Raw genomic sequence first — 25994 nt, forward strand, 5'->3', positions numbered from 1 at the left:
ATAAATTCTAAATTGCAAGAATTTTAAAATAAATGTATTACTCTTGAAATACTAAAATCGGTCATTAAGTTTCGATAATCTATTTTAATTTTTGATTTTTAATTTTGATATCTTTTTTTTAAACGAAAAACCGATGTTTCAAGATTAAGAAATTTTTTATTCCTATTCTATTGTTATATTTGATTTCATATGAGATAAAAATTTAAAAAATGTATGCAAAATTCTTTTGTTATAATTTTTGTAAAAAAAAAAAAAAAAAAGAAAAAAAAAAAAAAGGAGATGACAGGTGCGTTGGTCGCGCACTTGCTGACCACGATTGATTAAGGTCATCCCCGCGGCAACCGATGGGCAAACACAAATAATCCGGAGGATACCCTGGAGCGAGACTACCTGCGAACTGACCTGTCAGTAGACAGCTGGCTGCTTTCTACGTGCAATATCCGCTCTGAGCTTCCAGCCGCGTATGGCCCCAAAAAGAATCGTCTCGGGAAGAAGTTCCCCGGCGATGCGATAACGACGACCGCCAGTTACCGAGGCTTCCATACCTTGAATCGCAACTGGACCGCAAAAGCCGCTGTGCCTCCAGCCCGACGTCCTAGTTTCACACACAAAGTCTCATTTTAAGAAATTGCATTAACAATATTAAGCTCAAATATAAACGCAGTTGTAGTTAATCGGGAATATTGTTAAGTTTTTCCTCAGAGCTGACAAACTTTCGCGCCGATAAATCGAATCAATGCCCGATCTTTCTTGCGAAAAAAAAAAAAAAAAAAGTGATATTACTTAACGCTCGGGGCTACGTCCTTAAAGTATCAGGCGCTTTCGGCTTGAGTTGATTACCTTTGTTATTTTTTTCGAGCTTCTCCGTTCAAAGCTATCGAGATTTTCAAATTTACTTGGAAGAAGACGACCGCGAGCGGGCGATCATGATATCCGGCTGCCGTTGCGTCGTGAGGATTTATATGCTGTGCGTCCTGTCGGCGACTTTCGCGGTCCACGGCGCGAGAGATTCGTCAAATGGCGATAAGCAGAAGCCAACACGATCGAGGCCAGTGAATCTTTGTAAGTTTTACTTGCGGCAGTTTAACTAATTGGCAAATCTTGCTAGCGCGCGCGAAATAACTGTATAATGCGATCGATATACTATAGGTAGATGCGTTCAGCAAACAACCACAGTGAGCTCTTACATCTGATTGGAAGATTCTTTAAGATCTGAAAATATTTAACCCATCAAGTGCAAGAGCTCACTGTACGCCCACTGAGCGGTTGCGTTCTCTTAATGCACTCATTTAATGTATTCAGCCGCATTTCTGTCGTAGAAAGAAAATTAATCTATGATCTATGCATATACGAAAGAAAAGATTTCATTTGCGAGGGCGATGATATCTCTTTTAGGCCAGTTTATTACGCTTTTCAAGCGGTAACCGCTTTTGTCTCGCGGCACACACGGCTGTAGTTTCTTATTAACTTTTTATTTTTAATTATAATATATATATATTTAAGGTAAGAACGCTTTAATGTTATGTCTTAAGATTAATCGTCTGATCTAACTTTTCTTTCTCTTTTTTTCTTGTATGTCACGTCGGCGCGATGCTTTTTCTGCAATTAGTTATAATTAATGGTATGAAAAACGAAGCGGGGAACGCGAGCGTGACCAGCGCTTTGAAGACTCTGGGGGAGAAGTATTCGGGTTACCTAGGCAATGTGTGGTCCGTACAGATCAACGAGACCGATTCCAGCGAGAGTCTCGAGATCATATGCAACACCTGGAGCTCGGCTATCAGAAAAGGCGGCTCATCCGTTCCAGATCTGATATTGGACGTTACGAGAGCCGACGTGGGGGCCGAGGCCTCGAGCTCGTTCACCGCGGCAATGGGGGTGCCGACCTTGTCTGCCCAATTTGGCCAGGAAGGCGATATTCTTTACTGGAGAGACCTGGACCTCGATCAACAAAATTATTTAATTCAGGTACCACGTTCGATTACACGCGTGAGAAATCTTCGTGGCTCGAGATAATATCTTGCAACATATTCCTTGAACAAACACACACGGACATGTATTTGTAAATTTCAAATCTGTGATTGTTTGAAAACTTGATTGATTTTATATTGTTAAAAAAAAAAAAAAAAAAAAAAAAAAAAAAAAAATTATTAAGGTTTCTTCAGATATTTTCGCAGCTCACAGTGTAACATTGTTTCAGATAATACCACCGAACGACCTTGTACCTGAGGCAATCCGTCAATTGGCGATTCAAATGAATATCACCAATGCCGGCATTCTCTACGACAAACATTTTGTCATGACTCACAAGTACAAGAGTCTGCTGCTGAACGTGCCGACCAGACACGTTATCAATCCTCTGCAGGATATGATCGATAACGCGAAGGATCAATTGTCGAAACTGCGGGACCTGGACGTGGTAAATTATTTCTTGCTCGGCGATGGGGATTCCATCAATATGCTGCTGGACGCCGGAGAATCGTTGAGCTTCATTGGACGCATGTACGGCTGGTTTATTTTGACTCTGGATGAAGAATTGTGGCCTAACTGTGGGTGCGAAAATATCACCGTGTTGTTCATGAAGCCAGAGGCGCCAGAGACGGGCGACGAGAAAAATCAAGCCGAATCTGTCGTAAGAGCAACGCTACCAAAACCGCTCATTACGTCTGCTTTTTACTACGACCTGACCCTCCTGGGGGTCAGCGCGATGAAGTCAGCCTTGGATAGCGGCGACTGGCCCTTGGAGCCTCGTCACATCGATTGCAATAGCTACGACGAGACAAACACGCCAACGAGAGGCCTAGACTTCCTGGCTAAACTGATGGCGACCTCGAGGAACATGACGCCGACATACGCCGGTATCAACTGGGGCAAAAAAAACGGTCAGCACCACGCGAGCTTCAACATGTCCATGTATCTGGTGAACATCGAGCGGGAAAAAGTTACGTCGAAGGAGGAAAGCGGAGAATGGCAGGCTGGTATCGAGGTGCCCTTGCAGGTGAGTCCAGTTACTTGAAACGAAGGCATGGAAAACGTTGAAAGACTAATGAAAAATTAATATTGACTCCCCAGTGGACTGACACGTAATCTATTGAGCAAAATCGATTCCCAGAATGAAAGGTTCGGTGACGCGTACTCGAAAGCAATTTTCTTTCCGTATTACGGTAATGTTTTCAATATTACGGCCGCTTCGATTTTTCTTCTAATTCGCGAGTACCATATATCTGAGAATTATTGATTACGCTTGACCGCTGTGCCTGACCGAGGGACGTCCGTGCAATCGATGGCTCGTATTTTTTTTTTTTTTTTGTTTATATTGTGCCACACACTTCCACGGGGTACATTCGGAAATAATTTGCAAGATTAACGAAATTGATTATCACATTGAAACAGAATCACGTCGAAATTGTTGTTGCTGGAGCTCGTTTGTCGAAGCTCTTCTCGAGTATGCATTCGTTTATGCGTTTCAACTGAACACGCGTTTGCATGATATTGAATCCTGGTAAATAAAAAGCGGTGAAACTCGAGCTTGCTTTTAAATCAATTTATCATTCACCCTTGCAAAGAGTACTTATAAATATAACTATGAGATATTTATCAAAAGAGATTTCGAAAAAAAAAAAAAGATATTTCTTCAACGCAAACTCTTTTCTGTTAATATCTTGCCACTATATCACGCAGTCGGTCGCTAATGACTCGCTTATCTGTCCTGGAAAAAGTTCAAGGTGGCGTGAATGTACGGTCACATATATTTTTATTTACTCGAATATTATATCGCGCTGCGAAAGCGTCACGAAGCATCCTTTTTTTGCGCATTTAGTTTCCGTGCTTCGTACTATCTTCACACTCCTCAGAGTCTCGGGAGTGGTTCGACGCGATAATCGTCACTCTGCGTATTGATCCTGCATTACTCTTCGTTTGGCTTCTCGACCCCGCGCCTATTGAGAAAATTTACTTTCTGCGTAGGTCAATAACGAGAAGATTATGAACAATACCGCAGTAACGAGCTACAGAGTGGTCGCCGTGCAGCATCCGCCCTTCATGATGTACAACAATCAAACCGGGAAATGGTATGGCTTCTGCATCGATCTGCTGGATGCGATTCGCGAAACCGTGCCGTTCGAGTACGAAGTACGCGAAGTGGAGGATCACGAGTTTGGCTCGTTGAGCGAAAACGGCAGCTGGAACGGGCTAATGAGGGAGCTGATAGACAAACGCGCCGACATCGCCCTGACCTCGCTCTGGGTCATGGCGGAGCGAGAAAAAGTCGTGGACTTTACGGTGCCCTATTATGACCTGGTCGGCCTGACGATCATGATGCAGAAGACAAAGACGTCGACGTCGCTCTTCAAGTTCCTCACGGTGCTGGAGAACGAGGTCTGGCTCTGCATCCTGGCCGCGTACTTTTTCACTAGCTTTCTTATGTGGCTGTTCGACCGCTGGTCACCATACAGCTACCAAAATAATCGTGACAAGTACAAGGACGACGACGAAAAGAGGGAATTCAATCTCAGGGAGTGCTTTTGGTTCTGTATGACTTCTCTGACCCCGCAGGGTGGAGGCGAGGCGCCGAAAAATTTATCGGGAAGATTAGTAGCGGCCACATGGTGGCTCTTCGGATTCATCATTATCGCATCTTACACAGCTAACTTGGCAGCTTTTCTCACGGTGTCTAGGCTGGAGATACCTATTGAGACCTTAGAGGACCTGAGCAAGCAATATAAAATACAATATGCACCTATCATAAATTCACCGGCTTACATCTACTTTCAAAGAATGGCGGACATCGAAATGCGCTTTTACGAGTAAGTGATCACTTCTGAAATTAATTTTTTATACGTGATTTTGTTGTAATGGAATTTTTAATTGTCAATAGAATTTGGAAAGATATGAGCCTGAACGATAGCTTGTCGGATATAGAAAGAGCGAAGCTAGCCGTCTGGGACTATCCTGTTAGCGACAAGTACACCAAAATGTTTCAAGCTATGAAGGAAGCTGGCTTTCCGCCAGATATCGACACAGCGCTAAAACGAATTCGAAGACTAGATGAATACGCGAATAATGAATTTGCTTTTATCGGAGACGCTACGACTGTCAAGTATCTTACCATGACAAATTGCGATCTGACTCAAGTCGGAGAAGAATTTTCAAGGAAACCATATGCCATTGCCGTCCAGCAAGGATCACCGCTGAAGGACCAATTTAATAACGCGTACGTAATTTTTTTTTTTTTTTTTTTTTTTTTGTAAAAACTAAAGTCTTAAATCGATTTTTTCTTAATTACAGGATTCTTATACTGTTAAATAAGAGAAGATTGGAGAAATTAAAGGATAAATGGTGGAAACATAATCCTGTAAAGCAGAATTGCGATTTAGAGAATAGTCAAAGCGATGGTATTAGTATACACAATATTGGAGGTGTGTTCCTCGTAATTTTCGTGGGTATTATTTTTGCCTGCTTTACGTTGGCCTTTGAATATTGGTATTATCGACACCGTGCGAAAGTTAGTGAACTTCACCAAACGACGCCTCCGAAGATAAAAATGGCAAAAGCAATCAAGTCGATTCGGTTTGATTTGCATCCTGCTCCTACTCATGGATTTCAAACGCTCTCGCAAATTCGATCGAGATTTTAAGTTGAAACATTTAGGGAGAGGACTTATTTATGGCATATAAAGGCTCTAAGTATAAAACTGTCGCACAAAAAAATAAAAGCGTTTTTAGACGGCCGTATCGGTTTTGTATATTAATGAGATATTAGATAAAATTCACGAAAATTCATGAATTTTTTTTATATCGGTATGACGCACAGTAAAACAATTGTCATAAAATACAATGACCGCCGTCGCAGCATCACGACCATTCCAGACGGTGAGTTTACTTTCGCAACGATGTCTGTGGTTTTAAATAATTTTAGAGGAAGGTATACGTAATTGCAGAGAATATATTCTTGAATAAAGATGAATAAATGCGTGATACTAAAAGATTTAAAATTAATATACATTTTTCTTCTTTGCAATGCCTTTATTTACTCTTTCCATACATTATTTTGAGGAAAGACAAAAGAACGTCTTTTTTTTTTTCTTCTTTTTTTTTTTACATTGCATACGTTCTTTTCACATTATTTCCTAAAGACAGAGTTGTTTATAAGTGACACATTCCTTCGACGCATTAACATCATTCAACATTCGTTTCAAGGCATCTGCATGCTAGAATAACATTTGTATTTTTTCGCGTACCTTTCGCAAGGTAAGCACGTGTTTTAAAATTACACGTTTTTTTTTTAAATTTTTATTTATTTTTTTTTTTTTTTTTTTTTTTTTTACACGTATGTTCTCTGTTATTCGATTTTCTTAGGGTGAGCACAGGGAAAGCATGGATACAAGGAAATTTGGAGCATGGAAGTAGGAAAGGATTGGAGAGGGAATTATTCTTCTAGGGAGTTAAATTATAATTATGGGATACGATTATAATAATCCATTAATAATTACGAAAAACAACAAGAAAATAGAACAGCTCTTTAATTAAATACCCGATTTGCAATCGTGCGGCATCCAAAATAAGTACTTCACTTTTCTTTCGAATTTATTTTGAATTCGTAACATTTGTTTTCTCTCTTTCTTTTTTTTTTTTTTTCCTTTTTCGTTATTTTCAATACGAATCAAATAAGTAGATACTCTTAGCCTGCACGTCGGGTGAGAAACAAAATTGCTTGCTACAATTTTCTACAAAAATCAGCGTACTAAGCTGTCTCTTCAAAAATCACAAAGTAATCAACAACCTACAACTGAAATAGCGTGGACTACATCTTCAACGTTCTTGCAACGTGAAACGCTGTGTGTAACATATACACTTCTTTTTTTTTTTTTTTCTTTTTCTTATTTTGTTCCTTTCTTCTTTACTCCCTTCATCAAAGGATTATTATTAATTACCTAAATGAATAGTTAATATTCTCGCTTAGTTTCGTTTTTGTTTTCGATTGCATGTTGCTTATTACGAGTGACGATGGGGTTTACTCGTGCCTTCTTGGATACATGCATAACAAATTCCACATGCCAAGAGGACCCCCATTCACAATCCTACCAATCGTTTTTCTCATCTTGCGAAAAAAAGTATAGCTAAACCTCATATCTCCAGTCATATAATATTATTTTAGCAGCTTACATTATCCGGTTCACAAGGTCAACGGACGCAAAGTCGTCAGTGGCTGGCATCCGAAGCTGCTACTGTGCCTTCTATTAGAAAAAAGATATCATATATATATAATTAGGTTCAACAGCGATGCGTGACAAAACTAAATCGTGCTTTTAAAGCTTTTATCCGAACGCGCTATCAATGTATTTTAGAATTTTAAACCTAGAATAAGTATTATTATTAAAGCAAATGCTGTAAGTCACTCGCTCTTTAACATACTTAGCACGAATTCCAACCTAAAGAATAATCAATTTCAAATTTTTTTTTTTTTTAAGAGATTAGCCATTCAATTATTTTGTCATTGTTATTTTATATACGACATAATAATTTTATTTTTTAAATTTTCGATTTCTCACCCATTAAATAATAAGAAAAAATAATTTAAAGTCGCTTTTTTCTTATTAATATGTTCGTAATTAAATGCGATATTACATATTCTACGCAATTGATCCGTTTACAGTACACGACAGGTCTTAACGATGATCATTACCTTTTTCTATCATTGTGCAGAGATACACTCGATTGTACCCAGCCAAGTTGATCCAAAGCAAAAGAATCTTTATCGATATTTTCCTGATCTTGTAAAACGGCATCTTCAGCTCCGACTGGCGAATAGCGAAAATGATCTTGTTCGGAGAGAATGCGACGTTTGACCGGAGATCGAACGGGCTCAGTTTGAACGCTCTTATCGCACTGGCGCACCCGAAACTTCAACGTTAAATTCGTAGACGCGGATAAAGCTACCGCGTCGTTCTCCCGGTACTCCATATAAGGGCTTTCTCCGCCAGGAAGATATAATAAATTTCCTGACTCAGATCTGCGATAAGCAACGCGTTCCACTGTATTGTTCACGTGAAACGTTGTCCCATCTGCCCAATGACCATCGTCCTTTATAGGACGAAAGTGAGTACGTGCGGAAGTCAATAAATCCTCGTCTGGTTCTGGAAGGCTGTTTACTTTCAGACTCGAACGAGATTCCTTAGAAACTCCAAGAGGAGTCTTGTTTGATGCTACCGGAAAGAAGCAGTCATCTGTCTGAGGTTTCTGACAATACAAGTTTGTAGATAAGTTACTGTCAATTCCGCTCCAGCACCAGGATCCTTCCATAAATGGATCCAACCAATTTATATTGTATTCTGCAATAAGAAATAATATAAAAATTTCCGCTTCTAACAAAAATTCAAACTTTACGCGAGTTTAAACTATAATTATTTTCTTTTACATAATTTTAAATTATAACGTATTGTATATCCGACCTGTTTTATCTTTATTGCTACAGTCGTCTGCATTATCTTCAATGCTGATTAGATCGATGTCCCATGGGATAAGCGGTGATTCGTCAACAATTGATTCTTGATTTGGGGTGTCAGTAGCGTAGCCATTATCTGAAGTGGGTAAGGTGAAGACTGTTTTGGTAGTGTCTGTGGGCCATAGAGGTCCAGAGGGAATGGAAAGTGTTGGAGCTGCCCATATTGAAGCTGTGTCCTGTGCATTGCCTGGTACTGAGTTCCAAAGTGCTTCTAAGCTCTTAAACTTTGCCTTTAATTGCGCTAATCTTAACTTATCGAGTTCTTTTTCTCTTTCCCGTTCCATTGATTTAGCAAATCCAAAGCTTTCCTTGTCTTCTGATCTTTGCGATTCAATATTCTAAAAAAAGAAAAAAGAAAAGAATATGATTTAATATCAGTAACTGTATATCGATAAAATTTGGAAAAAGTACAGAAACATTATACTTACGATAGACATTTTAGTTTTTTTATTGCGAGTGCTATTATTTTTATTATGTAAATTATTTCCGTAATTTTTATTATTGTTGCTGTTGGTGAAATTTTTATCTTTCTGTGCAGAAGTCTTTTTAATGGATACAGATTGCAAGGCTGGAAATGCTGCGTAATATCTCAGAGCTTTATCACGAGGAGTGAGTGCATCTAAATTCGTTTTGGGCTCGTCACGAGATTTTTTGGATTCTTCTCTTTCATTATACGAGTTTCCTCCTTCTAACTCTTTTAGTTTTATGCACAATTCGTCAACTAGAGCATCTACTCCGTATTTCTAAACAAAAAAAATTTTTTTTATATGATGATTTTAATTACAATAATTACAATGAAAATTTATGGAAAAAATAATTAAAAATTTTACATATTTCTAACAGAAAATATAAACAAAACTTACATCATCAGCAGCACTTGTCAGACATTGCACAACAGCTTGTCGTTGTTCCCCGTCACCATGTGTTGGCAGCTTTGCTTTAGGTCGGGCACGTATGCGACGTCCTGTGCCACTACCTAACTCAATTGCCTCTTCTGGAGGACTTAGGGCCGAGTCGGGGCGGCGCAATAGGCTGAGTACAAATCGCGAGTACGCAATTGGGTCAATCCCCAATGCGTCCAAGCGTGCCTCAAGCCACTGGCGCAACTCCTCCTCGGCCCTTGAGCCGAAGACTTCACCTCCTCCAGGGGACGACGCTATCCCGACCAAATGCAAGGCTGGGTTCCTCATTCCCTTTTAATAGATCTCCTCCTAGACCCAGGAACTCTAACCAACTTTACTATCTCCAGGGTGATCATCTCTCCTATAAAATTAAAACCAAGATTAAATTATCATGACGTCTAAACCAAAAAACGCTAAAAATTAAGTTTACATTATTCCATAACTAAAAGCTTGAACTCACCTATAGTACCGTATTATGGTATTTTTATTATTGTCGTTAAATGTTTCAATTTTACGGAATCCACCACTGTTGTTCAAACTGATCAACAAACTTATCGAACGTTTTTCTGCAATTCTTATTATAAATTTTTGTATTAAGTTACTTAATTGTCCAGAAATATTATCAATATTGTTTCTTAGAGTTTTAATAATCTTGTTTAAAAATTCTTTAAGTTTTGGGTGGTGGATATATCATTGAAGTGAGGCTGGCAGGTCTTAGTGAAGGATAACACATATAGTCTCCTTCCCATTTTGACACTAAAAGTAACAAGTAAAAGCAGTATAAATAATTGTTTTATTATAAAAAAATATTGTTTTATTTATGAATAATGTTTATTATATCGCGAATAATTCAAATATTTTATTACAATTTTATTAATACAATTGCATTAATTTCTTTTAATTGGAAAATAATTTATTTTGCAGCCCGATAACATACGCCTGCTACACGTAGCAATTAATTCACGTTAAAAAAAAAAAAAAATTAACGCCAAAATCAATTTACAAAATATCTCCCTTACTTGTATACTTTCGTATTATCAGCATCACTTTAAGCTTCCGAGATATCGCAAATAACGTATATCATTTAGCAACAATTCATATCAGCGCTTATTTCTATCTATTTAAAGAAATACAAGGGATGTCAAGGTGACTAGATACGTGCACACGCACATGCATAATACACGCATACGTATAACCATATATATACGTGTACACGGCCGACTTTTGCTGGACATGACGACGGTGTTCAGGGCGAAAAATTGCGTCAGCGCACGCAACAGACTCCAACGGAGACGAGAACCGGGTCTCGAATACGCAGATACGGAGAGAGTTGCACGTCGGCCGTGCTTATCGTGACCGCTCGTTAAAGGGACGCGCATTATCAGTCGCCTATAGATACGCGCGTGCGACAAAAGCGTCGATGATGCGTCTACGGGTGTTATCCCGCGGAGGCAGGGAACCCAGAGCGAATGGGTCGAATTTAGACCGGAGGGGTGTAACGCGTATCCGCGCGCGCGAGAAGAACCCCTCGTCCGGGAGGGGGTGCAGCGCGAATAACCTTGCCGAGCAGCGCGCTATAGAATTTCGCCTGAGTCATAGCCGCTGCCCAGAACGGAGGCTCGTATGACGACGTTACGAAACGACGGGCATGATTGCGGCGGCGGGGAGCGCGTCCCGTAGGGCGCCAGTGCCTGAATTTTCGCGACCGGGCGGCTCGCCGGGACGGCGGAAAAAATTTCAGGATCCTCGACGTACCTGCATGCCTCGAGAGATGATTTTTCACCCCGGCCTCTTCTACACACCCCACTCAGTAAAAAACATGGCGAGCTACTAAGCAGAGCGGGCGAACTCGCTCTTGTAAAAAGTGGGGACCGATTTTCAGCGCCTCTATCGCATGCCCCCCGGAAATAGTGTACTAAAAGCGATGACGTAGATGTTGCGCGAAATTCAAACCATAACGGGTGCGCGCGCTCGCACGTGCTTATTACTAAATATATATATATATATTTTTTTTTTTCTTTGTAATTATAATACATTTTTCCGTTCCACTTAATAACAGACTGCGGACTGTCGGATATAAGTATAATGTTTATTCTTTGTAGTTGAATTGGCTGACAGATTATTTTTCTGCACATTTAGGGGCATTTATGTGGTATTTTTGCATTGGTTAAACTGATACCCCCAGTTCCTAGAAAATTTATTTAAGAAAAAATTTTATGTTGGACGTCACAAGTCACCGGTGCAACACGCGACTGCGCACGGTCATAAAAAGAGCACGAGAAGAATTTCGTTCTCTCATTTTTACTTTATTTTGAAGATGTATAACATGTTTACAATACGTAAGTATATCCATTCTATTGCTTTGACAAAATGCCGCTTTCTGATAAGAAGAATGCAGGTAAGAGAGAAGATGAAGAATAAATACTTAATAAATCAAATTAATATACTTTGTCATTTTTTCAGTTGCGTTACGTAAATGTTTGTCGGCGTTGAGATTTGCTGACGAGCACCGACAAAAGGAATACATTAAAGTCGAGGCCTACATAAACGATGGCCTCGTCTACTCTTGTTAACCGGGACACGCGTTAAAGTCACCGCGCGCCACAGATGTTGCCCACGCAATTAAGGATATTGAGATTATCTCAAGGTAGGAGGACACGTCGTGATCAATCGTGCCCATATCCGTTTTTTTCATCAGGATTCTCCCATCATTCGATATCAAAAACCTATACGTCGATCAAGGTCTGACGAAAAGCTTATATCTTTAAAATGTAATTCTAGAGATCTAGAGCAAAGCGATTATTTTTAATTTACTTTTAATTAAAGTCCTTAAGTGTGTCAACAATATATATAATTGTATTTATTTGTAGAGCACAATTGCAGTCTAAACCAGTGTTAAATAAAGTACAGAGAGTACTTTAATTGCATAATTGTACCTGATTTGCATTCAAGGGAGAAGAAAATAAAAACTTGGAAAAAAAACGTCCAAAAACTGATAGGATATTTTGAGATGATGAAATTTGTTTCACGTGCTAGTTTTGGTAAAAAAAAAAAAAGGTATTTTATTTTCTACATATTATTATCATCTTTTAAGATTGAAAAGCATAAATGAAAAAAAAAAATTAAACCCTGTATAACATTTCTAAGTAAGATTTTCAGGAGATGAGAGAGCTGGCGTGTCTAGCCGCAGCATTATCGCGCTGCTTTTATCTAACGGTAAAGATCGTCCCGGCCCAGAGACGTAGTGGAGGCGGAAGGGAAACCTGCACTGCCCGGTTTCTTGCAGCCATGATTGGTAGTGGTTGCCAGTGCTTGGTTAACCGTTGGCCCGTCAGCACGAAGCGAGGAACACTCTCTGAGGCTCTCTCTCCTGGCGCCTTCACCCGCGTCCACCTCCGCACGGAGACGTGAAACGCGGCGACCGTCTACGGTGATCCCCGGCTGGCTGTCGTCCTGTCTCTTAATCTCATTTAGACGTTTCTTCAGCGGAGGAAACGTGCCCGCTGCTGTTTGTGGCCAGGTGAGTCACTGGGACGAATTATTTTGTGCGATGACGCGACCTCCTTTGCTACCTGCTCAGGTATCTTCCCTTTTCTCTTTTTCGGAGCTAGCCTTGAAGATAACGAAGATTTGCTTGGATCTGCTTCATTTAATAACTTGGATATATTTTTGTTCTACTTTTTTTCCTTTTTTTTTTTCTTTTCTTTTTTTTTTAATTTTTTTTTTCGTGATGTTGGTCTGGATCTTCGACTCGGTGAAAGTCCCGCAGCGACGATTCGCTCCGCGGTACTTTCGTTACGGCCGGCCAATTTGTGGGCCTAAACTGCGTCATGGCGGCACAAGTGAAGTTTAATCGACGGGATCGACATTCGACAGGTCGCTGATGTATGTCCACGGGTTAGCCCAACTTGCGGAATAAACCGGTGGAAAGTGGAGTGGCCTAATGTGAATACTTTCATACTGAAAGATTTCGCTCTATTATCATATACAGGGTGTCCCACTTCCCGCGCATTGTTTTAACGACAGATTCCCTGATCAGTTCGATCTTTGTTCGGCGAGAATAAATCGGGGAGAAATTATAATTTAGAGCAACTTTCTAATTTGATTTAAAGCGCCTTTGAAACAATATTTAATATTAAAATTCTATTTTAATTTATGAATATAATTCTTATTATTTTTATGTTTCTATACTTTAATTCGCGAAGAATTTTTTTCCTTCAATTATTCGCAACTCGAGGATATATATTATCATTTGATAATACATATTTTTATAATAATTTATTTTAATGATATACGTGCCACGATATTTTTCCGCTCTCGATACGATAAATATGTACGATAAGAATATTTCGTGTTAGAATTTAAAATGCAATTATACGTACGTTATGTTCTTTCGTGAAAGAAGCGGAGCGGGCCAAAGGTGTCAAATGCAATTAAATCCTACTAATGTTACGAGACTTTCAGCACTGAAAACGCAATTCGATATTTGTCACTCGCAATATTTAGCATTTACATGCCAACTCTTTCTTTTTCATAAAACAAGAAAAGAAAGAAAGAATATTATTGTGTAAAATTAAATTCTCTCTATTTAATTCTATTAAACAGCAATAATAAAATTTAATAGATAATAATAATAATAATAATAAATCGATACTGCAGGTTATTAGTTTCAAATAAATATTACACTTACGACATTAAATTATAAAAGTTAAATATAATTTTACTTTGAATAATTATCTTGATAATTACTAAGTTGTCACAAAGTAGATACATAATAAATGCTTTGCATTTCATTGCCGCAACTGTGAAAGGAAACATTCCGACTTTTACATCATCGGCATGCATACGATAGCAAGTTTAGAGATAACTCCTTGTAATGTTTGTTTAAAGTTTAAATAGTGTTTTGCTGTCACTACGAGTGTTTATATTTGCTACGATAAAACAAATTTTTTTAATGTAGAAGGAAGTTTGCATCCACATTGCTCTCATGACTTTCAATAGCTTTGCATTTCTAAAAAATTATGTCTGCAATGTATCTGTAAAGCTAATGAATGTATGTCAAGTATTTCAAGCATTTCCCGCGAATTATACACTGAGGGAAAAATTATCTCGAAAGAAAAAGATTTAATTTAATTCTAGAGAACTACTTATTCGGTGGGTTCTAATTACTTAAACTTAAAACGTGTGCTTGCTTAATTTTTAAATGTTTACTTTTACGTGTAAAAACAATATTTTTTAATTGTTTTGAATTAACTATTGTTGCACTTTGATTTTATGAAGTAGTTACTAAAATATATTTGTTAGGTAAAAAGAAAACTTAAATTTTTTAGTTTTTGAAAACATAAATTGATAAATGATAGTATATGATACAATATATATTTAAAAAATTGCATTAAAATGTAAAAAAAAAAAAATATATATATATATAAAAGAAAAAGAATGTATTTAAATTTTTTATTATTATTATCATATTAATATAATATGTAGATTTATTTAAAATTAAATAATTTTATTTGAATAAAATAAATAGTTTTTTAAAGTTTGCAAGAAAATTAATTTACTTGTTAACTTGAACAAACATTTCTCTCAGTGTATACAAAATAATTTCGTTGACAGGAGTTATTACATAACATGCGGATATAACGTGCAAAAAATATTTCCGTTTTGTTGGAATTCCCCGGCTTTTATTTCGTTTTTTCTATTTTTCGCTCTGACATCGCAATTCGACGCAGAGATATATTAAGACTTATCAATTCGAGGAATGATCGGTCACGGAATTAATTCATCGTTTTTTTCTTTTTTTTTTTTTTTTTTCTCACTCTCCTTTCTCGGCTAGTCAATTACTTCATTCGGGTTGTAACTACAAAATTAACGATGACGGATACACATAATGGACTCCCGGAAAAACCGGTATTGTGAGCTGAGCTTTCGCAAAGAAGGGAAAACTACACGGCGACATAATTATGGGCATCTCTGCGCGCATTGTGTCACTTGCGTACATAATGATGTTTAATTGCTCGCGACGTTTAACATTCTTAACTTTAAGACATTCATTTCCCCACTGTCTTCCGAGTTTTCACTTGTAATATATTCGTAGAAAAAAGGAAAAAAAAAATTATGATTAATTGCCGTTGTTACCGTAAAATGGAAGATAATTCTATCTCTTTTTTTTTTTTTTTTTAAAAACACGCAATTACTACTCGTTAATTTGCAATATTATTTTCATGTCATATTATATAACGCAATTAATATTTTTTTAAGGACATTTAAGAATCGATATTATTCCGCAATTATTTACTTTTCAAAGATATTTAAATGCCTTTTTATTTTAATTAAATAATTTTTATTCTAATTGAATGTATTAATTGCGATAAATAAAACGGATCTTTCTTTATTACAGATCCTTTCGTTTGGAACATGGAATGGCTAAAAATCCTTTTGCTGTCGGGAATCATTTCAAATGTAGCCGCAGAGCCGTAAGTGCGATCACAATAATCAAATATACTCTACAAACTTGTTTAAAATAATTTATCTATGTCTTGTAACAAATTGTATTTGCTTTACGATGTATGAAACTCCACTGCACTTTGCTTGTGTATTTGCTGTAACGTGGGACAATATTAACAATACCAACGGCAGTGCAGTGTGTTTTTTTTTTTTTTTTTTTTTTTTTTAATAAGCACCGAGATAATAAAGGGTGAAAGGTGAAATGAGAAAAATTCCTGCTCTCCTTTCAGGTATTACTCTATTATCGCGCCGAAAGTGGTGCGACCTGATTCCGAGTACCATGTAGCGGCAAGTATCACCGGCGTGTCAACGCCGTCAGTGATTTACGTTGAATTAACTGGAGAGCTCGACTCAGGAAAAATATTCAACATTTCCCGGACCGCAACCGTCGAGCCTTATTCCACACAGATTTTGCGACTAGACGTAAATATAAATTTGCAATTGTAATCTAATGTAGTTATTTGAATTAAATTAAATAAGTTTTTATTTTATTTTATTTGAAACTAGCGAAAATTTCGTACTAATTTACACGATTTGACTTTTAATTTTAGATTGGCGAAACCATGCCAGGAAGGTACAAACTCACAGCACGAGGTTTGTCAGGGATTAATTTTGACAAGTCGAAGGACATCGAGTATGTGCATAAAAGCTACTCCGTCTTCATCCAGACCGACCGGGCAATCTACAAACCCGGCCACAAAGTCATGTTCCGTTGTATCATACTGGACTCGAGATTGAGACCGAGTATTGTGGGGCCAACAGATGTATATATCGTCGTAAGTATCCATAAACATTAATCAGTAACAATAATATTGTAATTTCCTAGACGGAAACTTATTTTTTGCTCTATCTATAAAACTAATTGTCGTGTAAACTTTAATTTATAATATTACGACAATAAAATAATGAATTAGTTTTTTTTTTTTTATTAATTTACAATAAATATTGTATAATATATATAGTTATATAATAAATAAATATAAGACAAAAATTTACTTTTAGGACGGCGATGGTAATCGCATCAAGCAATGGATTCGTCCACCAGTAACTCATGGTATTTTCGGCAGCGAGTTAGAATTGTCGCACTCGCCGGTATTAGGAAAGTGGAAGCTTGTCGCCAACGTTGGCGATCAGACGTTCGAAAAGGAATTCGAAGTCGCGGAGTACGTTCTACCGAATTTTGAGGTGACGATCGACTCGCCGAAGCACGTGCAGTTCAAAGAGTCAAAAGTCACAGCGACTATTCACGCAAAGTAAGCAACGAGGAAGATAAATTTTTATGGATGTTAAAAGTTTTATTGAGAACTTTCCTTTTATTAATAAGTGTACACAAGCCCTAGCGAAGACCTTGGAGTTGGTTTTTTAGCCGTTTGAAAAAATATTAATTTATAATTACTTAATGAATCGATAATTAATGACCCTTAAGCCACATTTGACCGAAAATATTCATTTGTAAGTGGACATAATTTAGGTACACGTATGGAAAACCAGTAAAAGGCGAAGCTACGATAACAGCTTACCCAGACATATTCTCTGGTGTGATTCAACCCATATTCCAACCTCCTGTGAGGAAAGTGGTGCCAATTAACGGCAAAGTTACAATCGACTTCGACATATCAACTGAATTAAGGTAGATTTAACATAATATAATTCATTAATAAAGTATACTTGCACTGTAGTTTTAACTTTTACGAATAATATACTTTTTTCTTTTGATTATATATTTTTATTCATATTATGTGCAATTTTTTGTATTACTAGTAAAATAATAATATCAAAATTTGTGCAAGTAAAATATACACAACAGTTATCTTTATAGTTTTTATATGCAAGAGTTTGTTCGGAAATTTATATTTATTGTCGCGCCAGTTCTTGATATTACATCTTTTGTAGAAATCCTTACAGATTGACCGAAGAATATGAAAGGCCCATTATGATTGATGTTGTGGTGGAAGAGGAATTAACTACCAGAAGGCAAAACGCTTCAACGCAAATAACGCTACACAAGCATAAATACACAATGGAATTATTAAGAACGTCGGAATATTTTAAACCAGGACTAAAATATACAGCTTTCGTAAGTTGAATTTTTTTTTATCTTAAAAAGCTTCGTGATTTAGCATATTGATATTATATAATATATAACGTGTTTTTTTTTTTTTTTTTTTTTTTTTTAGTTAAAATTAACGTACCACGATGGATCGCCAGTTCAGGACACTAAAAATGACGTTCTGATATCGTACGGATACACATATAATCAATCGGCATACACAAATATCACAAGAAAACTGGACGAGCATGGCATGGTGCAACTAGATTTCTATCCGCCTAAGGCAAAGGATAACATTTCTTATCCTCTCAGTATAGAGGTAAAATAATTAATCAATTCTTGCGTTTTGTAAAAATATGTGATATCTAATTATTCGTGTATATATGCAGGCGCAATACTTGAATCTTCACGAATGGTTTCCTTCAACTAATCAAGCCATGTCCGCGAGTAATGAATATATCCAAGCGATTCTAAAAACAGAAAAGCCAGCGGTATGTGTACATTTAATATTACATGAAAATCTTTTGATTGATAGTATTCTTATTAATATTTAATTTGCAAGGTTAACAATTACGTCGACATTGAAGTGAATTCTACTGCGCTGTTAAAGTACATAAATTACGAAATACTTGGCCGCGGTGACATTTTGGATGCAGGATCGATTTATGTACAAGACAAGTACACAACGTCCTTCAAGTGAGTATTTAAGTATTAAGAAAGTTCAGAAGAACACTTGGAATTTTTCTTATAATCGAATCGTAAGTTATTTAAATCTTAAAAAAAAAAAGAAATTATTAAACTCGAATTTCGACAGCTTTTTAATTAAAAACAATTCAATACTGTTGATCAAATTTTCATTTATAATTAGTATTTAATATAATAAAAATATCTTTCAGGTTTCTAGCAACATACGTCATGGCGCCTACCGCACACGTAATTGTGTATTACGTACGAACAGACGGAGAAGTAATAGCAGATTCATTAGACGTCGAACTCTCAGGAATACTTCAGAATCACGTAAGTTATTACAATATTTATGAAACGCCTACTCTGTACACAAATATAAAGCGTGAATAGAAATAATCACGGACTTGATGGCTAATATTCTAACATTATAATCTGCGTATTTTTAGGTCGATCTTAAAGTAACGCCGGACGAAGTTGCACCTGGGGCTAGTGTCAATCTCATGATATCCGCGAAACCGAATTCTTTCATTGGATTATTAGGTGTTGATCAGAGATCTATCCTGCTAAAATCAGGAAATGATCTCTCTTATGTACGTAATACATTATAAACATTTGTAAATTTTTATATCCAATCTTATATGTATATATTTTACTTAAATTTTTTATTAATATTTATTAATATTAATTGCGCACGCAGGATCAAGTATACAAAGAACTGCAATCGTATGACAAAGCAGAAGCATCGCCACACGAAGATGCGTTCTTTGGCCGTCCTCTTTGGAGGCCTGGCTCGGGAACAGCAGATGACGTATTTCAAGTAAAATACATTTTATTATAATACGCTTTATTTACTTGTTGTGATAATTTCATTAAAATGGTAAATCTTTTCAACAGAAAACTGGCGTGGTGATCCTGACAAACGGATACGTCCACGAGAACTTCCCCATACGTAAGTGTCGAAACGCAAAATTTAAACTGCCTATTATTTAGTGAAAAACTAACGCGCACTTAAAAACATAACGCGCACATTGATTAAATATAAAGTATTTTTGAATTAAAAGTAATTCGTAGAACACGAGACACATCGAATAACTACAATCCAACTTATTTATAATGTAGCATGGATATAACATCTTTCGCGATTTGTTCTCTTAATCAGTATCGATCGTTGAGTTTCGAGCAGATTAGATATATATATTTTTTAACCGTGCTTGTATGTGTGTAGTATACTACAGATCTAGTATACTCGACGAAGCCATGTATGCGTCCGCTGCGGGATTCTCAGGCCCGACTGCTGCATTACCACCGGAGAAGGTCAAAGTTCGCAAGAGTTTCCCCGAAACTTGGCTTTGGCAAACGCTTGACGCTGGGTAATGCCATTGACGTAATAAATTATCATGCACACACTATCATCGTACACGTTCATTCGTCAAATTTATAAACAATCACTTCCACACAATCACATAAACGTTTTGTTTTGTAGCACTTTTATGTTATGTATCTCTTTGAGCTACTACTTTATTTTATACTTACATGGTTTTTTTCCATAGATTAGGAAATTTGGTAGAAATTTCGGCATCCAATACACTTGTATATTTCATTGAAAAATTAACATATAATAAAATATACAACAAGAAATAATGCAGACTAAAATGCTTTGCATTAAAATTGCGCGTTGAAGATGCTGTGGAAAATGGTGTTGGATAACTTCTGATGGTGGAAAGAATCTCTAACTTTCTTAAAAATCTCTTTTTACTCAGTATTGATTTCTGTAAACTTATGTACGCTCTGTATATATGCTTTGTATTTTAGATATTATTTTATTAGTATGTAATATATGTACAAATGATTAGGTATTATCATTTTTATTTTATGTATACTTATCTTGAATTTGCATTGAGTTTAGTATTTCGTCTACTTATCTGTAATCTTTAACCAGTCATTAGACATCTATTTCTGATCATTTCTTTTATGTACATAAATTTCGATTTTCAAATATTATAGTTTTAATTTTTTATTAATTAATTTTCTATTTATTATTTTATATTTACTTATAGTTTACTAACTCATCGCTCTTAAACGCAACAGTAACATTTATATATGAATACATATATTACTATGAATTTATTATTTAAGATCAATGAAGAATTTTCAGAGATAGATGCGAGTTTAAGAAAATCTGATATAATAGGCATAGAGTCAATAGAATATGAAATATTGGGTTAACAAATAAGTGCGTTTGGTTTTTTTAACGTAATAAACTATAACGACAAAAAAACCAAACGAATTTTTTTGCTAATCCAATATATCAGTTTGTTGTCTGTCGATCGGGGCTGCCGGTGTACTACAATATGCAGAATTGGATTACAGGACAGCCACATATTTTGGAGGGTAGAATAACGGGCTCGCCTCATGGGTTGTCCACGCTTCGACCAGACCTTGGTCCACCTGTCACGCACAGATTAGCGACAAGACCACCGCTGGCAGGTCCTTACGCCTTCTCTCGCATCCCAACCCCTGTCTGGAATAAGCCCCGTGTATTCCTAATGCATGACATCTTAAACACCTGGCTTTTCACAAACTTCTCTTCAGGGTATTTATTCCGTATCTTGTATACTTTTAGTGTATTATTGCACGTATACGTAAATACGGTGTGTATGCAGGGTGTACGCAAACCTAAGAAAAAGAAGAAGAACAGAATAAGTCAACAGTTACGAAATTATAATGCAAAACTACGTCCACTTAAAGTATCAGCCTCGGCACACTCTTGGCAAGTTTCTCCAGCGGCACTCTGTATATCTGTAAATAACGTGCATATAATTTGGTACAGTTATATAAAAGTTGATTAGGTCAAGGTACGGTTTCACGTCTCTTGAGAATGTAAATGTAAATTTTGTTACAAAGGCTTCTTCTGCATATCATACATATCTCGATTCTTGGAACAATCAGTTATTCTTCGCTATTTTGTGTCATATACGTTGAGATGTATCTTCGACATTTGCAAAGGTGAAGGAATGCAAAAAGTATTTCATATTACATAAAGTTGCTTAAATCGTATGTATTTGTGTATTGTCACTTCATCATAGAAAGGTGCAATGTAACTTCTTTTATCACTATCCGAAAACGTTACTCTTCGGAGATCAATATTTATCGTATACATTTATTTCTCAATTATTAAGAACCAGTGGTTCCAACTTCCTGGTAAACTTACCTATTATTAGTAAAACGTGTAAGTGCATGTTTATCTGATGGTTAAAGTTATCAAAAAGTTAAAACAATTGGCTGTTAAACAAAGAAGATAAAGACTTAATTTTATTGTGCAATTGTATTAATACTAAGTATACTTTTACAGATATAACGGAAAAGCAGAATTGCGACGCACTGTGCCAGATTCCATCACATCGTGGGTATTAACTGCATTCTCCGTCAACGACGCGCATGGATTAGGCCTCATAGAAGAACCCAGGAAGGTTGTTACAGATATACGTTTACATAATCTAGACATGGAAAGTCCTGATATCTATCTTCTAAAAATATTATGAAAAAATTTATTTGGTAAATTTCGGAAAGTCTAATAATTTAATAGAAATATACTATGGCAGAACGATTCATAAGCAAAATTGTTTTAAGAGAATAACAAGGACAATTATTGAACTTGCATTTATATACTGTTGTCTGTTCGTTAGCTGAAAGTATTTAAGCCTTTCTTCATATCCGTCGACTTGCCATATTCGGTGATACGAGGCGAAATCGTAGGAATACAGATTGTTGTATTCAATTATATGAATAAAGACGTGACGGCCGAAGTTTTACTAACGAATGAAGGCCAGTTTGACTTCGCGGAAGTTTCTAACGAAGTTCACGACACTCCAAGTAAGTGACGTAACGTTATTTAACTTAAAAAAAAAAAAAAAAAAAAAAAAAAGTAAAGATTATAACTGTTGTTTAAAATTAATTGTAGCAACATTATAACTGTAGAAAATTTATTACAGAGAGTTTGTAGGATTAAATTGTTTAATTTTTCAGAATTGGAATTGTACCGCAGGAAAAAAATCGACGTGAAAGCCAATTCTGGCTCGAGTGTGTCATTCATGATTATTCCAAGGGAATTGGGTTACATCACCATAAAAGTGACCGCCAACAGTGTTTTAGCTGGCGACAGTGTTGAACACAAGTTACTTGTCAACGTGAGAATCTTTATTTTAATTTTTTACTTATAGAATTGCCTGATGATAAATGTAAATGTTGTTTTAGGCCGAGGGAGAAACGCAATACAAGAACGAAGCAGTGTTTCTAGATTTGCGGAGTGCTGATCAGGCGGGTGCAAACGTCACCATTAATATACCTAGTAATGCAGTTCCAGGATCAGAAAACATACAAATTTCTGCAGTCGGTAATAATACTGTTCAAATCATATGCAAATTGTTTGAAGTTTAATTTTTTAATGTTATTTTTAAATCGATCTTTTTCAATAATTTATAATGAATATCCCAACCTTCAACATATTTATCGATTGCATTTTGTAGGAGACATCTTGGGTCCTAGTATTTCAAACTTGGCAAACTTAATAAGAATGCCATTTGGTTGCGGTGAACAAAATATGCTCAACTTTGTGCCGAATATCGTCATTCTTAATTATCTAAAGGTACCAATAATATTATTTTTTACTATATAGTGCATAATATAAATTATATTTAAAAAAATATATACATTTTTAAGAATACAAATCAATTGACGCAAGCTGTGCAAAGCAAAGCGTTGAAATATCTGGACATTGGCTATCAGCAAGAATTGACTTACAAGCATAACGACGGCTCGTTTAGCGCATTTGGCATGTCGGATCCTAGTGGAAGCACATGGCACGTACAATAAAATTATTTAATTAAATAGTTTCATTTAAAATCTAAAATATTTCTTACTTTGACACGGGATTTTAAATTATTACGTTTAACAGGCTTACAGCTTTTGTAGCGAAATCTTTCAAGCAAGCTGGGGAGTATATAGCGGTCGAGGATAAAATCATAAATGACGCACTGCAATGGCTGTCAAACAATCAGGCACCAAACGGTTCTTTTCCTGAAGTGGGAAAAGTTAGCCATCGCGATATGCAGGGTGGAGCTGCCAAAGGACTCGCTTTAACAGCATACACACTTATCGCCTTTCTAGAAAATGAGGTAAATTAAAATTATTAACGCAATATTTTTTTATTTAACTAATTTAGTTTAATTGTATTTAAAGGTGTAACTATTTTTTAGAAATAAATTATTTAAAAGTAGTTAGCAAAATAAAAATTTCTGTATTATACAATTATTGATTATTAAACATGTTAATTTGTAGGAATCTGTGGGAAAATATCGTAACACCGTAAACAAAGCTGTTGACTATATTGTTCGTAATATGGAAGGATTAAATGATACCTATGCGTTAAGTCTATGCGCTTACGCTTTAAATTTGGCGAAACACCCTTACGAAACGTCGGCGTTTAACTTCCTAGAATCGAAAGCCGTAACGAAACAGGGTCTCAAGTGGTGGAGCAAACCCATTCCGAAAGACAACAAAAATCCACACTATGCTTTACCACGTTCTGTTGACGTCGAGATGACTTCATACTCTTTACTCTTGTATCTTAGACGTAATTTAGTCGCGGATGCGATTCCTGTAATGAAGTGGCTCGTTAAGCAAAGAAATACAGAAGGTGGCTTTGCATCGACACAAGTAAGTAAATTCGAATATAGAATTTTTATTTTATGTAAATTAAGATAAATTAAAATATTAATTACAAATTATGTGTAAAATTATTTAGGACACCGTGATTGGACTTCAAGCGTTGGCAAAGCTCGCTGAAAAATTGTCCAAGGATACGAGCTCAGTTCGAATTTCGTTTAAACACGGAGATGAAGGCCAAAGTTATATAAACGTTAATAGTGGTAATTCCATGATACTCCAGAAACAAATAGTGGGTTTAAATAAAAAATTACTCATAGATTTATATGTTAATTTTTTCTCGACAATATTAGTTCTTTTATATCGTTTATACATTGAAATTTTTGTACTTTTTTTTGCAGCTACCCTCGAAAACACGATCGGTTAACATAACAGCATCCGGTAAAGGTTTTGTATTGGTGCAAGTTTCTTATCAATATAATCTGAATGTGACTGGGGCATTTCCGTTATTTACTTTGGACCCTCAAGTGGATAAAAATTCCAACGCTAATCATTTACAACTGTCCGTATGTTCAGGGTACGTTCTCATTATTTTCCTTTAATATTATAAGTACAATAAACTATAATTGCTCATACGTTATATAATCAAGTGATTGTTTGTCATCAGATTTGTTCCAACTGAGGAAGCAAACGAGAGCAATATGGCTGTTATGGAAGTAAGCCTACCTTCCGGCTTCACAGTAGATAGAGATTCGCTACCAAGTTTAGAAATATCATCACATGTGAAACGTGTGGAAACTAAAAATGGTGATACAGTGGTAGTTTTATATTTCGACAAGGTATATTTTAATAAATTTTAATTAATTACCAATAATCAAAAATTATTTAAATTACGAAATTATAATATATGAATAATAAAAAATATTAATAACTTTTGTAGATAGGAAAGGAAGAATATTGCCCAACCGTGTCCGCATTTAGGACGCATAAAGTGGCTAAGCAAAAGCCAGTTCCCGTTTCGATATACGACTATTATGATTCATGTAAGTATAAAATAAAAATGTTTTACTGAGAGTTTAACTTGACATGAAAAATATGTGAAAGATATTTTACAATAGAAAATATATTTTATAAAATATATTTTATAAAATATACTTTACTGTTTTTACAGCGAGAAGAGCAAGAGCGTTTTACGAACCCAGAAAGACAACTTTGTGTGACTTGTGCGAAAAAGAGGATTGCGAAGATTTATGCGTTTCTAAACCCGGTAAACGAAAGGACAATAATACAGCGTCTGCTGCGTCTCGTGTTTACATTTGTGTATATTTGCAATTTACATTCTTTTACTATATGCTTTATAAGCATTTGTAATTATATTGTTATTGAGAATAATTATTTCATTATATTATAAACTTTGAATATAACAGAGTAACGTAAAGAAGTTGTATAAGTTGCGACCAAAGTATATATACTTGTTATACAGAATATAAGATATAATCTTTTTATGAAATGTTCAAATCAAACTAACATAAGATTTAATTATTTAATGCTAATACTAAGTTTGTAATAAAACTTAATAATGTTTCTTGTTATTAATTAGCGAGCATTATTTTTTGTCTGTTTAAAAATCTTTTTGATACATAGACATTTATACAAAGTCTTTTATTTAGATTAACTAGATA

The 25994-nt window shown here is 35.9% G+C and overlaps 3 protein-coding genes across 8 annotated transcripts; 2 read left to right on the top strand and 1 right to left on the bottom strand.

The window, feature by feature from the left end:
* The first annotated feature begins 151 nt into the window (after positions 1-151).
* Positions 152-5728, top strand: Ir25a (ionotropic receptor 25a). 2 transcript variants are annotated; one of them, XM_070667006.1, is made up of 6 exons: positions 152-1062; positions 1610-1968; positions 2201-2998; positions 3967-4805; positions 4877-5212; positions 5287-5728. In XM_070667006.1, the coding sequence occupies exons 1-6, from the start codon at positions 927-929 to the stop codon at positions 5633-5635; spliced, it is 2817 nt and encodes a 938-aa protein (XP_070523107.1). In that variant the 5' UTR covers positions 152-926; the 3' UTR covers positions 5636-5728. The 2 variants fall into 2 exon arrangements, with proteins under 2 accessions (XP_070523107.1, XP_070523108.1); XM_070667007.1 differs by lacking the exon at positions 152-1062 and adding an exon at positions 1091-1503.
* A 546-nt stretch (positions 5729-6274) lies between these two features.
* LOC139108586 (uncharacterized) lies at positions 6275-11268 on the bottom strand. 3 transcript variants are annotated; one of them, XM_070667009.1, is made up of 7 exons: positions 11160-11268; positions 9865-10160; positions 9366-9765; positions 8931-9245; positions 8450-8840; positions 7684-8329; positions 6275-7234 (listed from the first exon to the last, which is right to left on the bottom strand). In XM_070667009.1, exons 3-7 carry the CDS (start codon positions 9690-9692, stop codon positions 7174-7176), a joined length of 1740 nt encoding a protein of 579 aa, XP_070523110.1. In that variant the 5' UTR covers positions 9693-9765; positions 9865-10160; positions 11160-11268; the 3' UTR covers positions 6275-7173. The 3 variants fall into 3 exon arrangements, with proteins under 3 accessions (XP_070523110.1, XP_070523111.1, XP_070523112.1); XM_070667010.1 differs by having other exon boundaries at positions 9865-9978; positions 11160-11242; XM_070667011.1 differs by lacking the exon at positions 9865-10160 and having other exon boundaries at positions 11160-11245.
* A 1363-nt stretch (positions 11269-12631) lies between these two features.
* LOC139108583 (CD109 antigen) lies at positions 12632-25908 on the top strand. Of its 3 annotated transcripts, none has more exons than XM_070667003.1 (28): positions 12632-12924; positions 15805-15880; positions 16142-16334; positions 16463-16687; positions 16914-17164; positions 17383-17541; positions 17805-17988; positions 18089-18280; positions 18351-18452; positions 18524-18657; positions 18858-18978; positions 19095-19238; positions 19346-19465; positions 19543-19597; positions 21019-21241; positions 22001-22118; positions 22335-22521; positions 22675-22835; positions 22903-23041; positions 23175-23293; positions 23368-23507; positions 23603-23822; positions 23986-24363; positions 24452-24604; positions 24714-24889; positions 24980-25151; positions 25253-25355; positions 25484-25908. In XM_070667003.1, exons 2-28 carry the CDS (start codon positions 15822-15824, stop codon positions 25681-25683), a joined length of 4428 nt encoding a protein of 1475 aa, XP_070523104.1. In that variant the 5' UTR covers positions 12632-12924; positions 15805-15821; the 3' UTR covers positions 25684-25908. The 3 variants fall into 3 exon arrangements, with proteins under 3 accessions (XP_070523104.1, XP_070523105.1, XP_070523106.1); XM_070667004.1 differs by having other exon boundaries at positions 17817-17988; XM_070667005.1 differs by lacking the exon at positions 21019-21241 and adding an exon at positions 19874-20018 and having other exon boundaries at positions 12639-12924.
* Positions 25909-25994: the final 86 nt, after the last annotated feature.

This window comes from Cardiocondyla obscurior, linkage group LG15 (assembly GCF_019399895.1).
Source record: "Cardiocondyla obscurior isolate alpha-2009 linkage group LG15, Cobs3.1, whole genome shotgun sequence".
NCBI classification, from domain to species: domain Eukaryota; kingdom Metazoa; phylum Arthropoda; class Insecta; order Hymenoptera; family Formicidae; genus Cardiocondyla; species Cardiocondyla obscurior.

What these genes read in the sequence shown, in the direction of transcription:
- Ir25a (XM_070667006.1), top strand. Translation starts at nt 927, where the DNA reads ATGATATCCGGCTGCCGTTGCGTCGTGAGGATTTATATGCTGTGCGTC. An exon ending in AACAAAATTATTTAATTCAG is followed by an intron (nt 1,969 to 2,200) that starts GTACCACGTTCG and finishes ACATTGTTTCAG; the next exon opens with ATAATACCACCGAACGACCT. An exon ending in AAGGACCAATTTAATAACGC is followed by an intron (nt 5,213 to 5,286) that starts GTACGTAATTTT and finishes TCTTAATTACAG; the next exon opens with GATTCTTATACTGTTAAATA.
- LOC139108586 (XM_070667009.1), bottom strand. Translation starts at nt 9,692, where the DNA reads ATGAGGAACCCAGCCTTGCATTTGGTCGGGATAGCGTCGTCCCCTGGA. An exon ending in AAAAAACTAAAATGTCTATC is followed by an intron (nt 8,841 to 8,930) that starts GTAAGTATAATG and finishes TTCTTTTTTTAG; the next exon opens with AATATTGAATCGCAAAGATC. An exon ending in CTGCACAATGATAGAAAAAG is followed by an intron (nt 7,235 to 7,683) that starts GTAATGATCATC and finishes TTTTTCTAATAG; the next exon opens with AAGGCACAGTAGCAGCTTCG.
- LOC139108583 (XM_070667003.1), top strand. Translation starts at nt 15,822, where the DNA reads ATGGAATGGCTAAAAATCCTTTTGCTGTCGGGAATCATTTCAAATGTA. An exon ending in CAACAGATGTATATATCGTC is followed by an intron (nt 16,688 to 16,913) that starts GTAAGTATCCAT and finishes ATTTACTTTTAG; the next exon opens with GACGGCGATGGTAATCGCAT. An exon ending in GACTAAAATATACAGCTTTC is followed by an intron (nt 17,989 to 18,088) that starts GTAAGTTGAATT and finishes TTTTTTTTTTAG; the next exon opens with TTAAAATTAACGTACCACGA.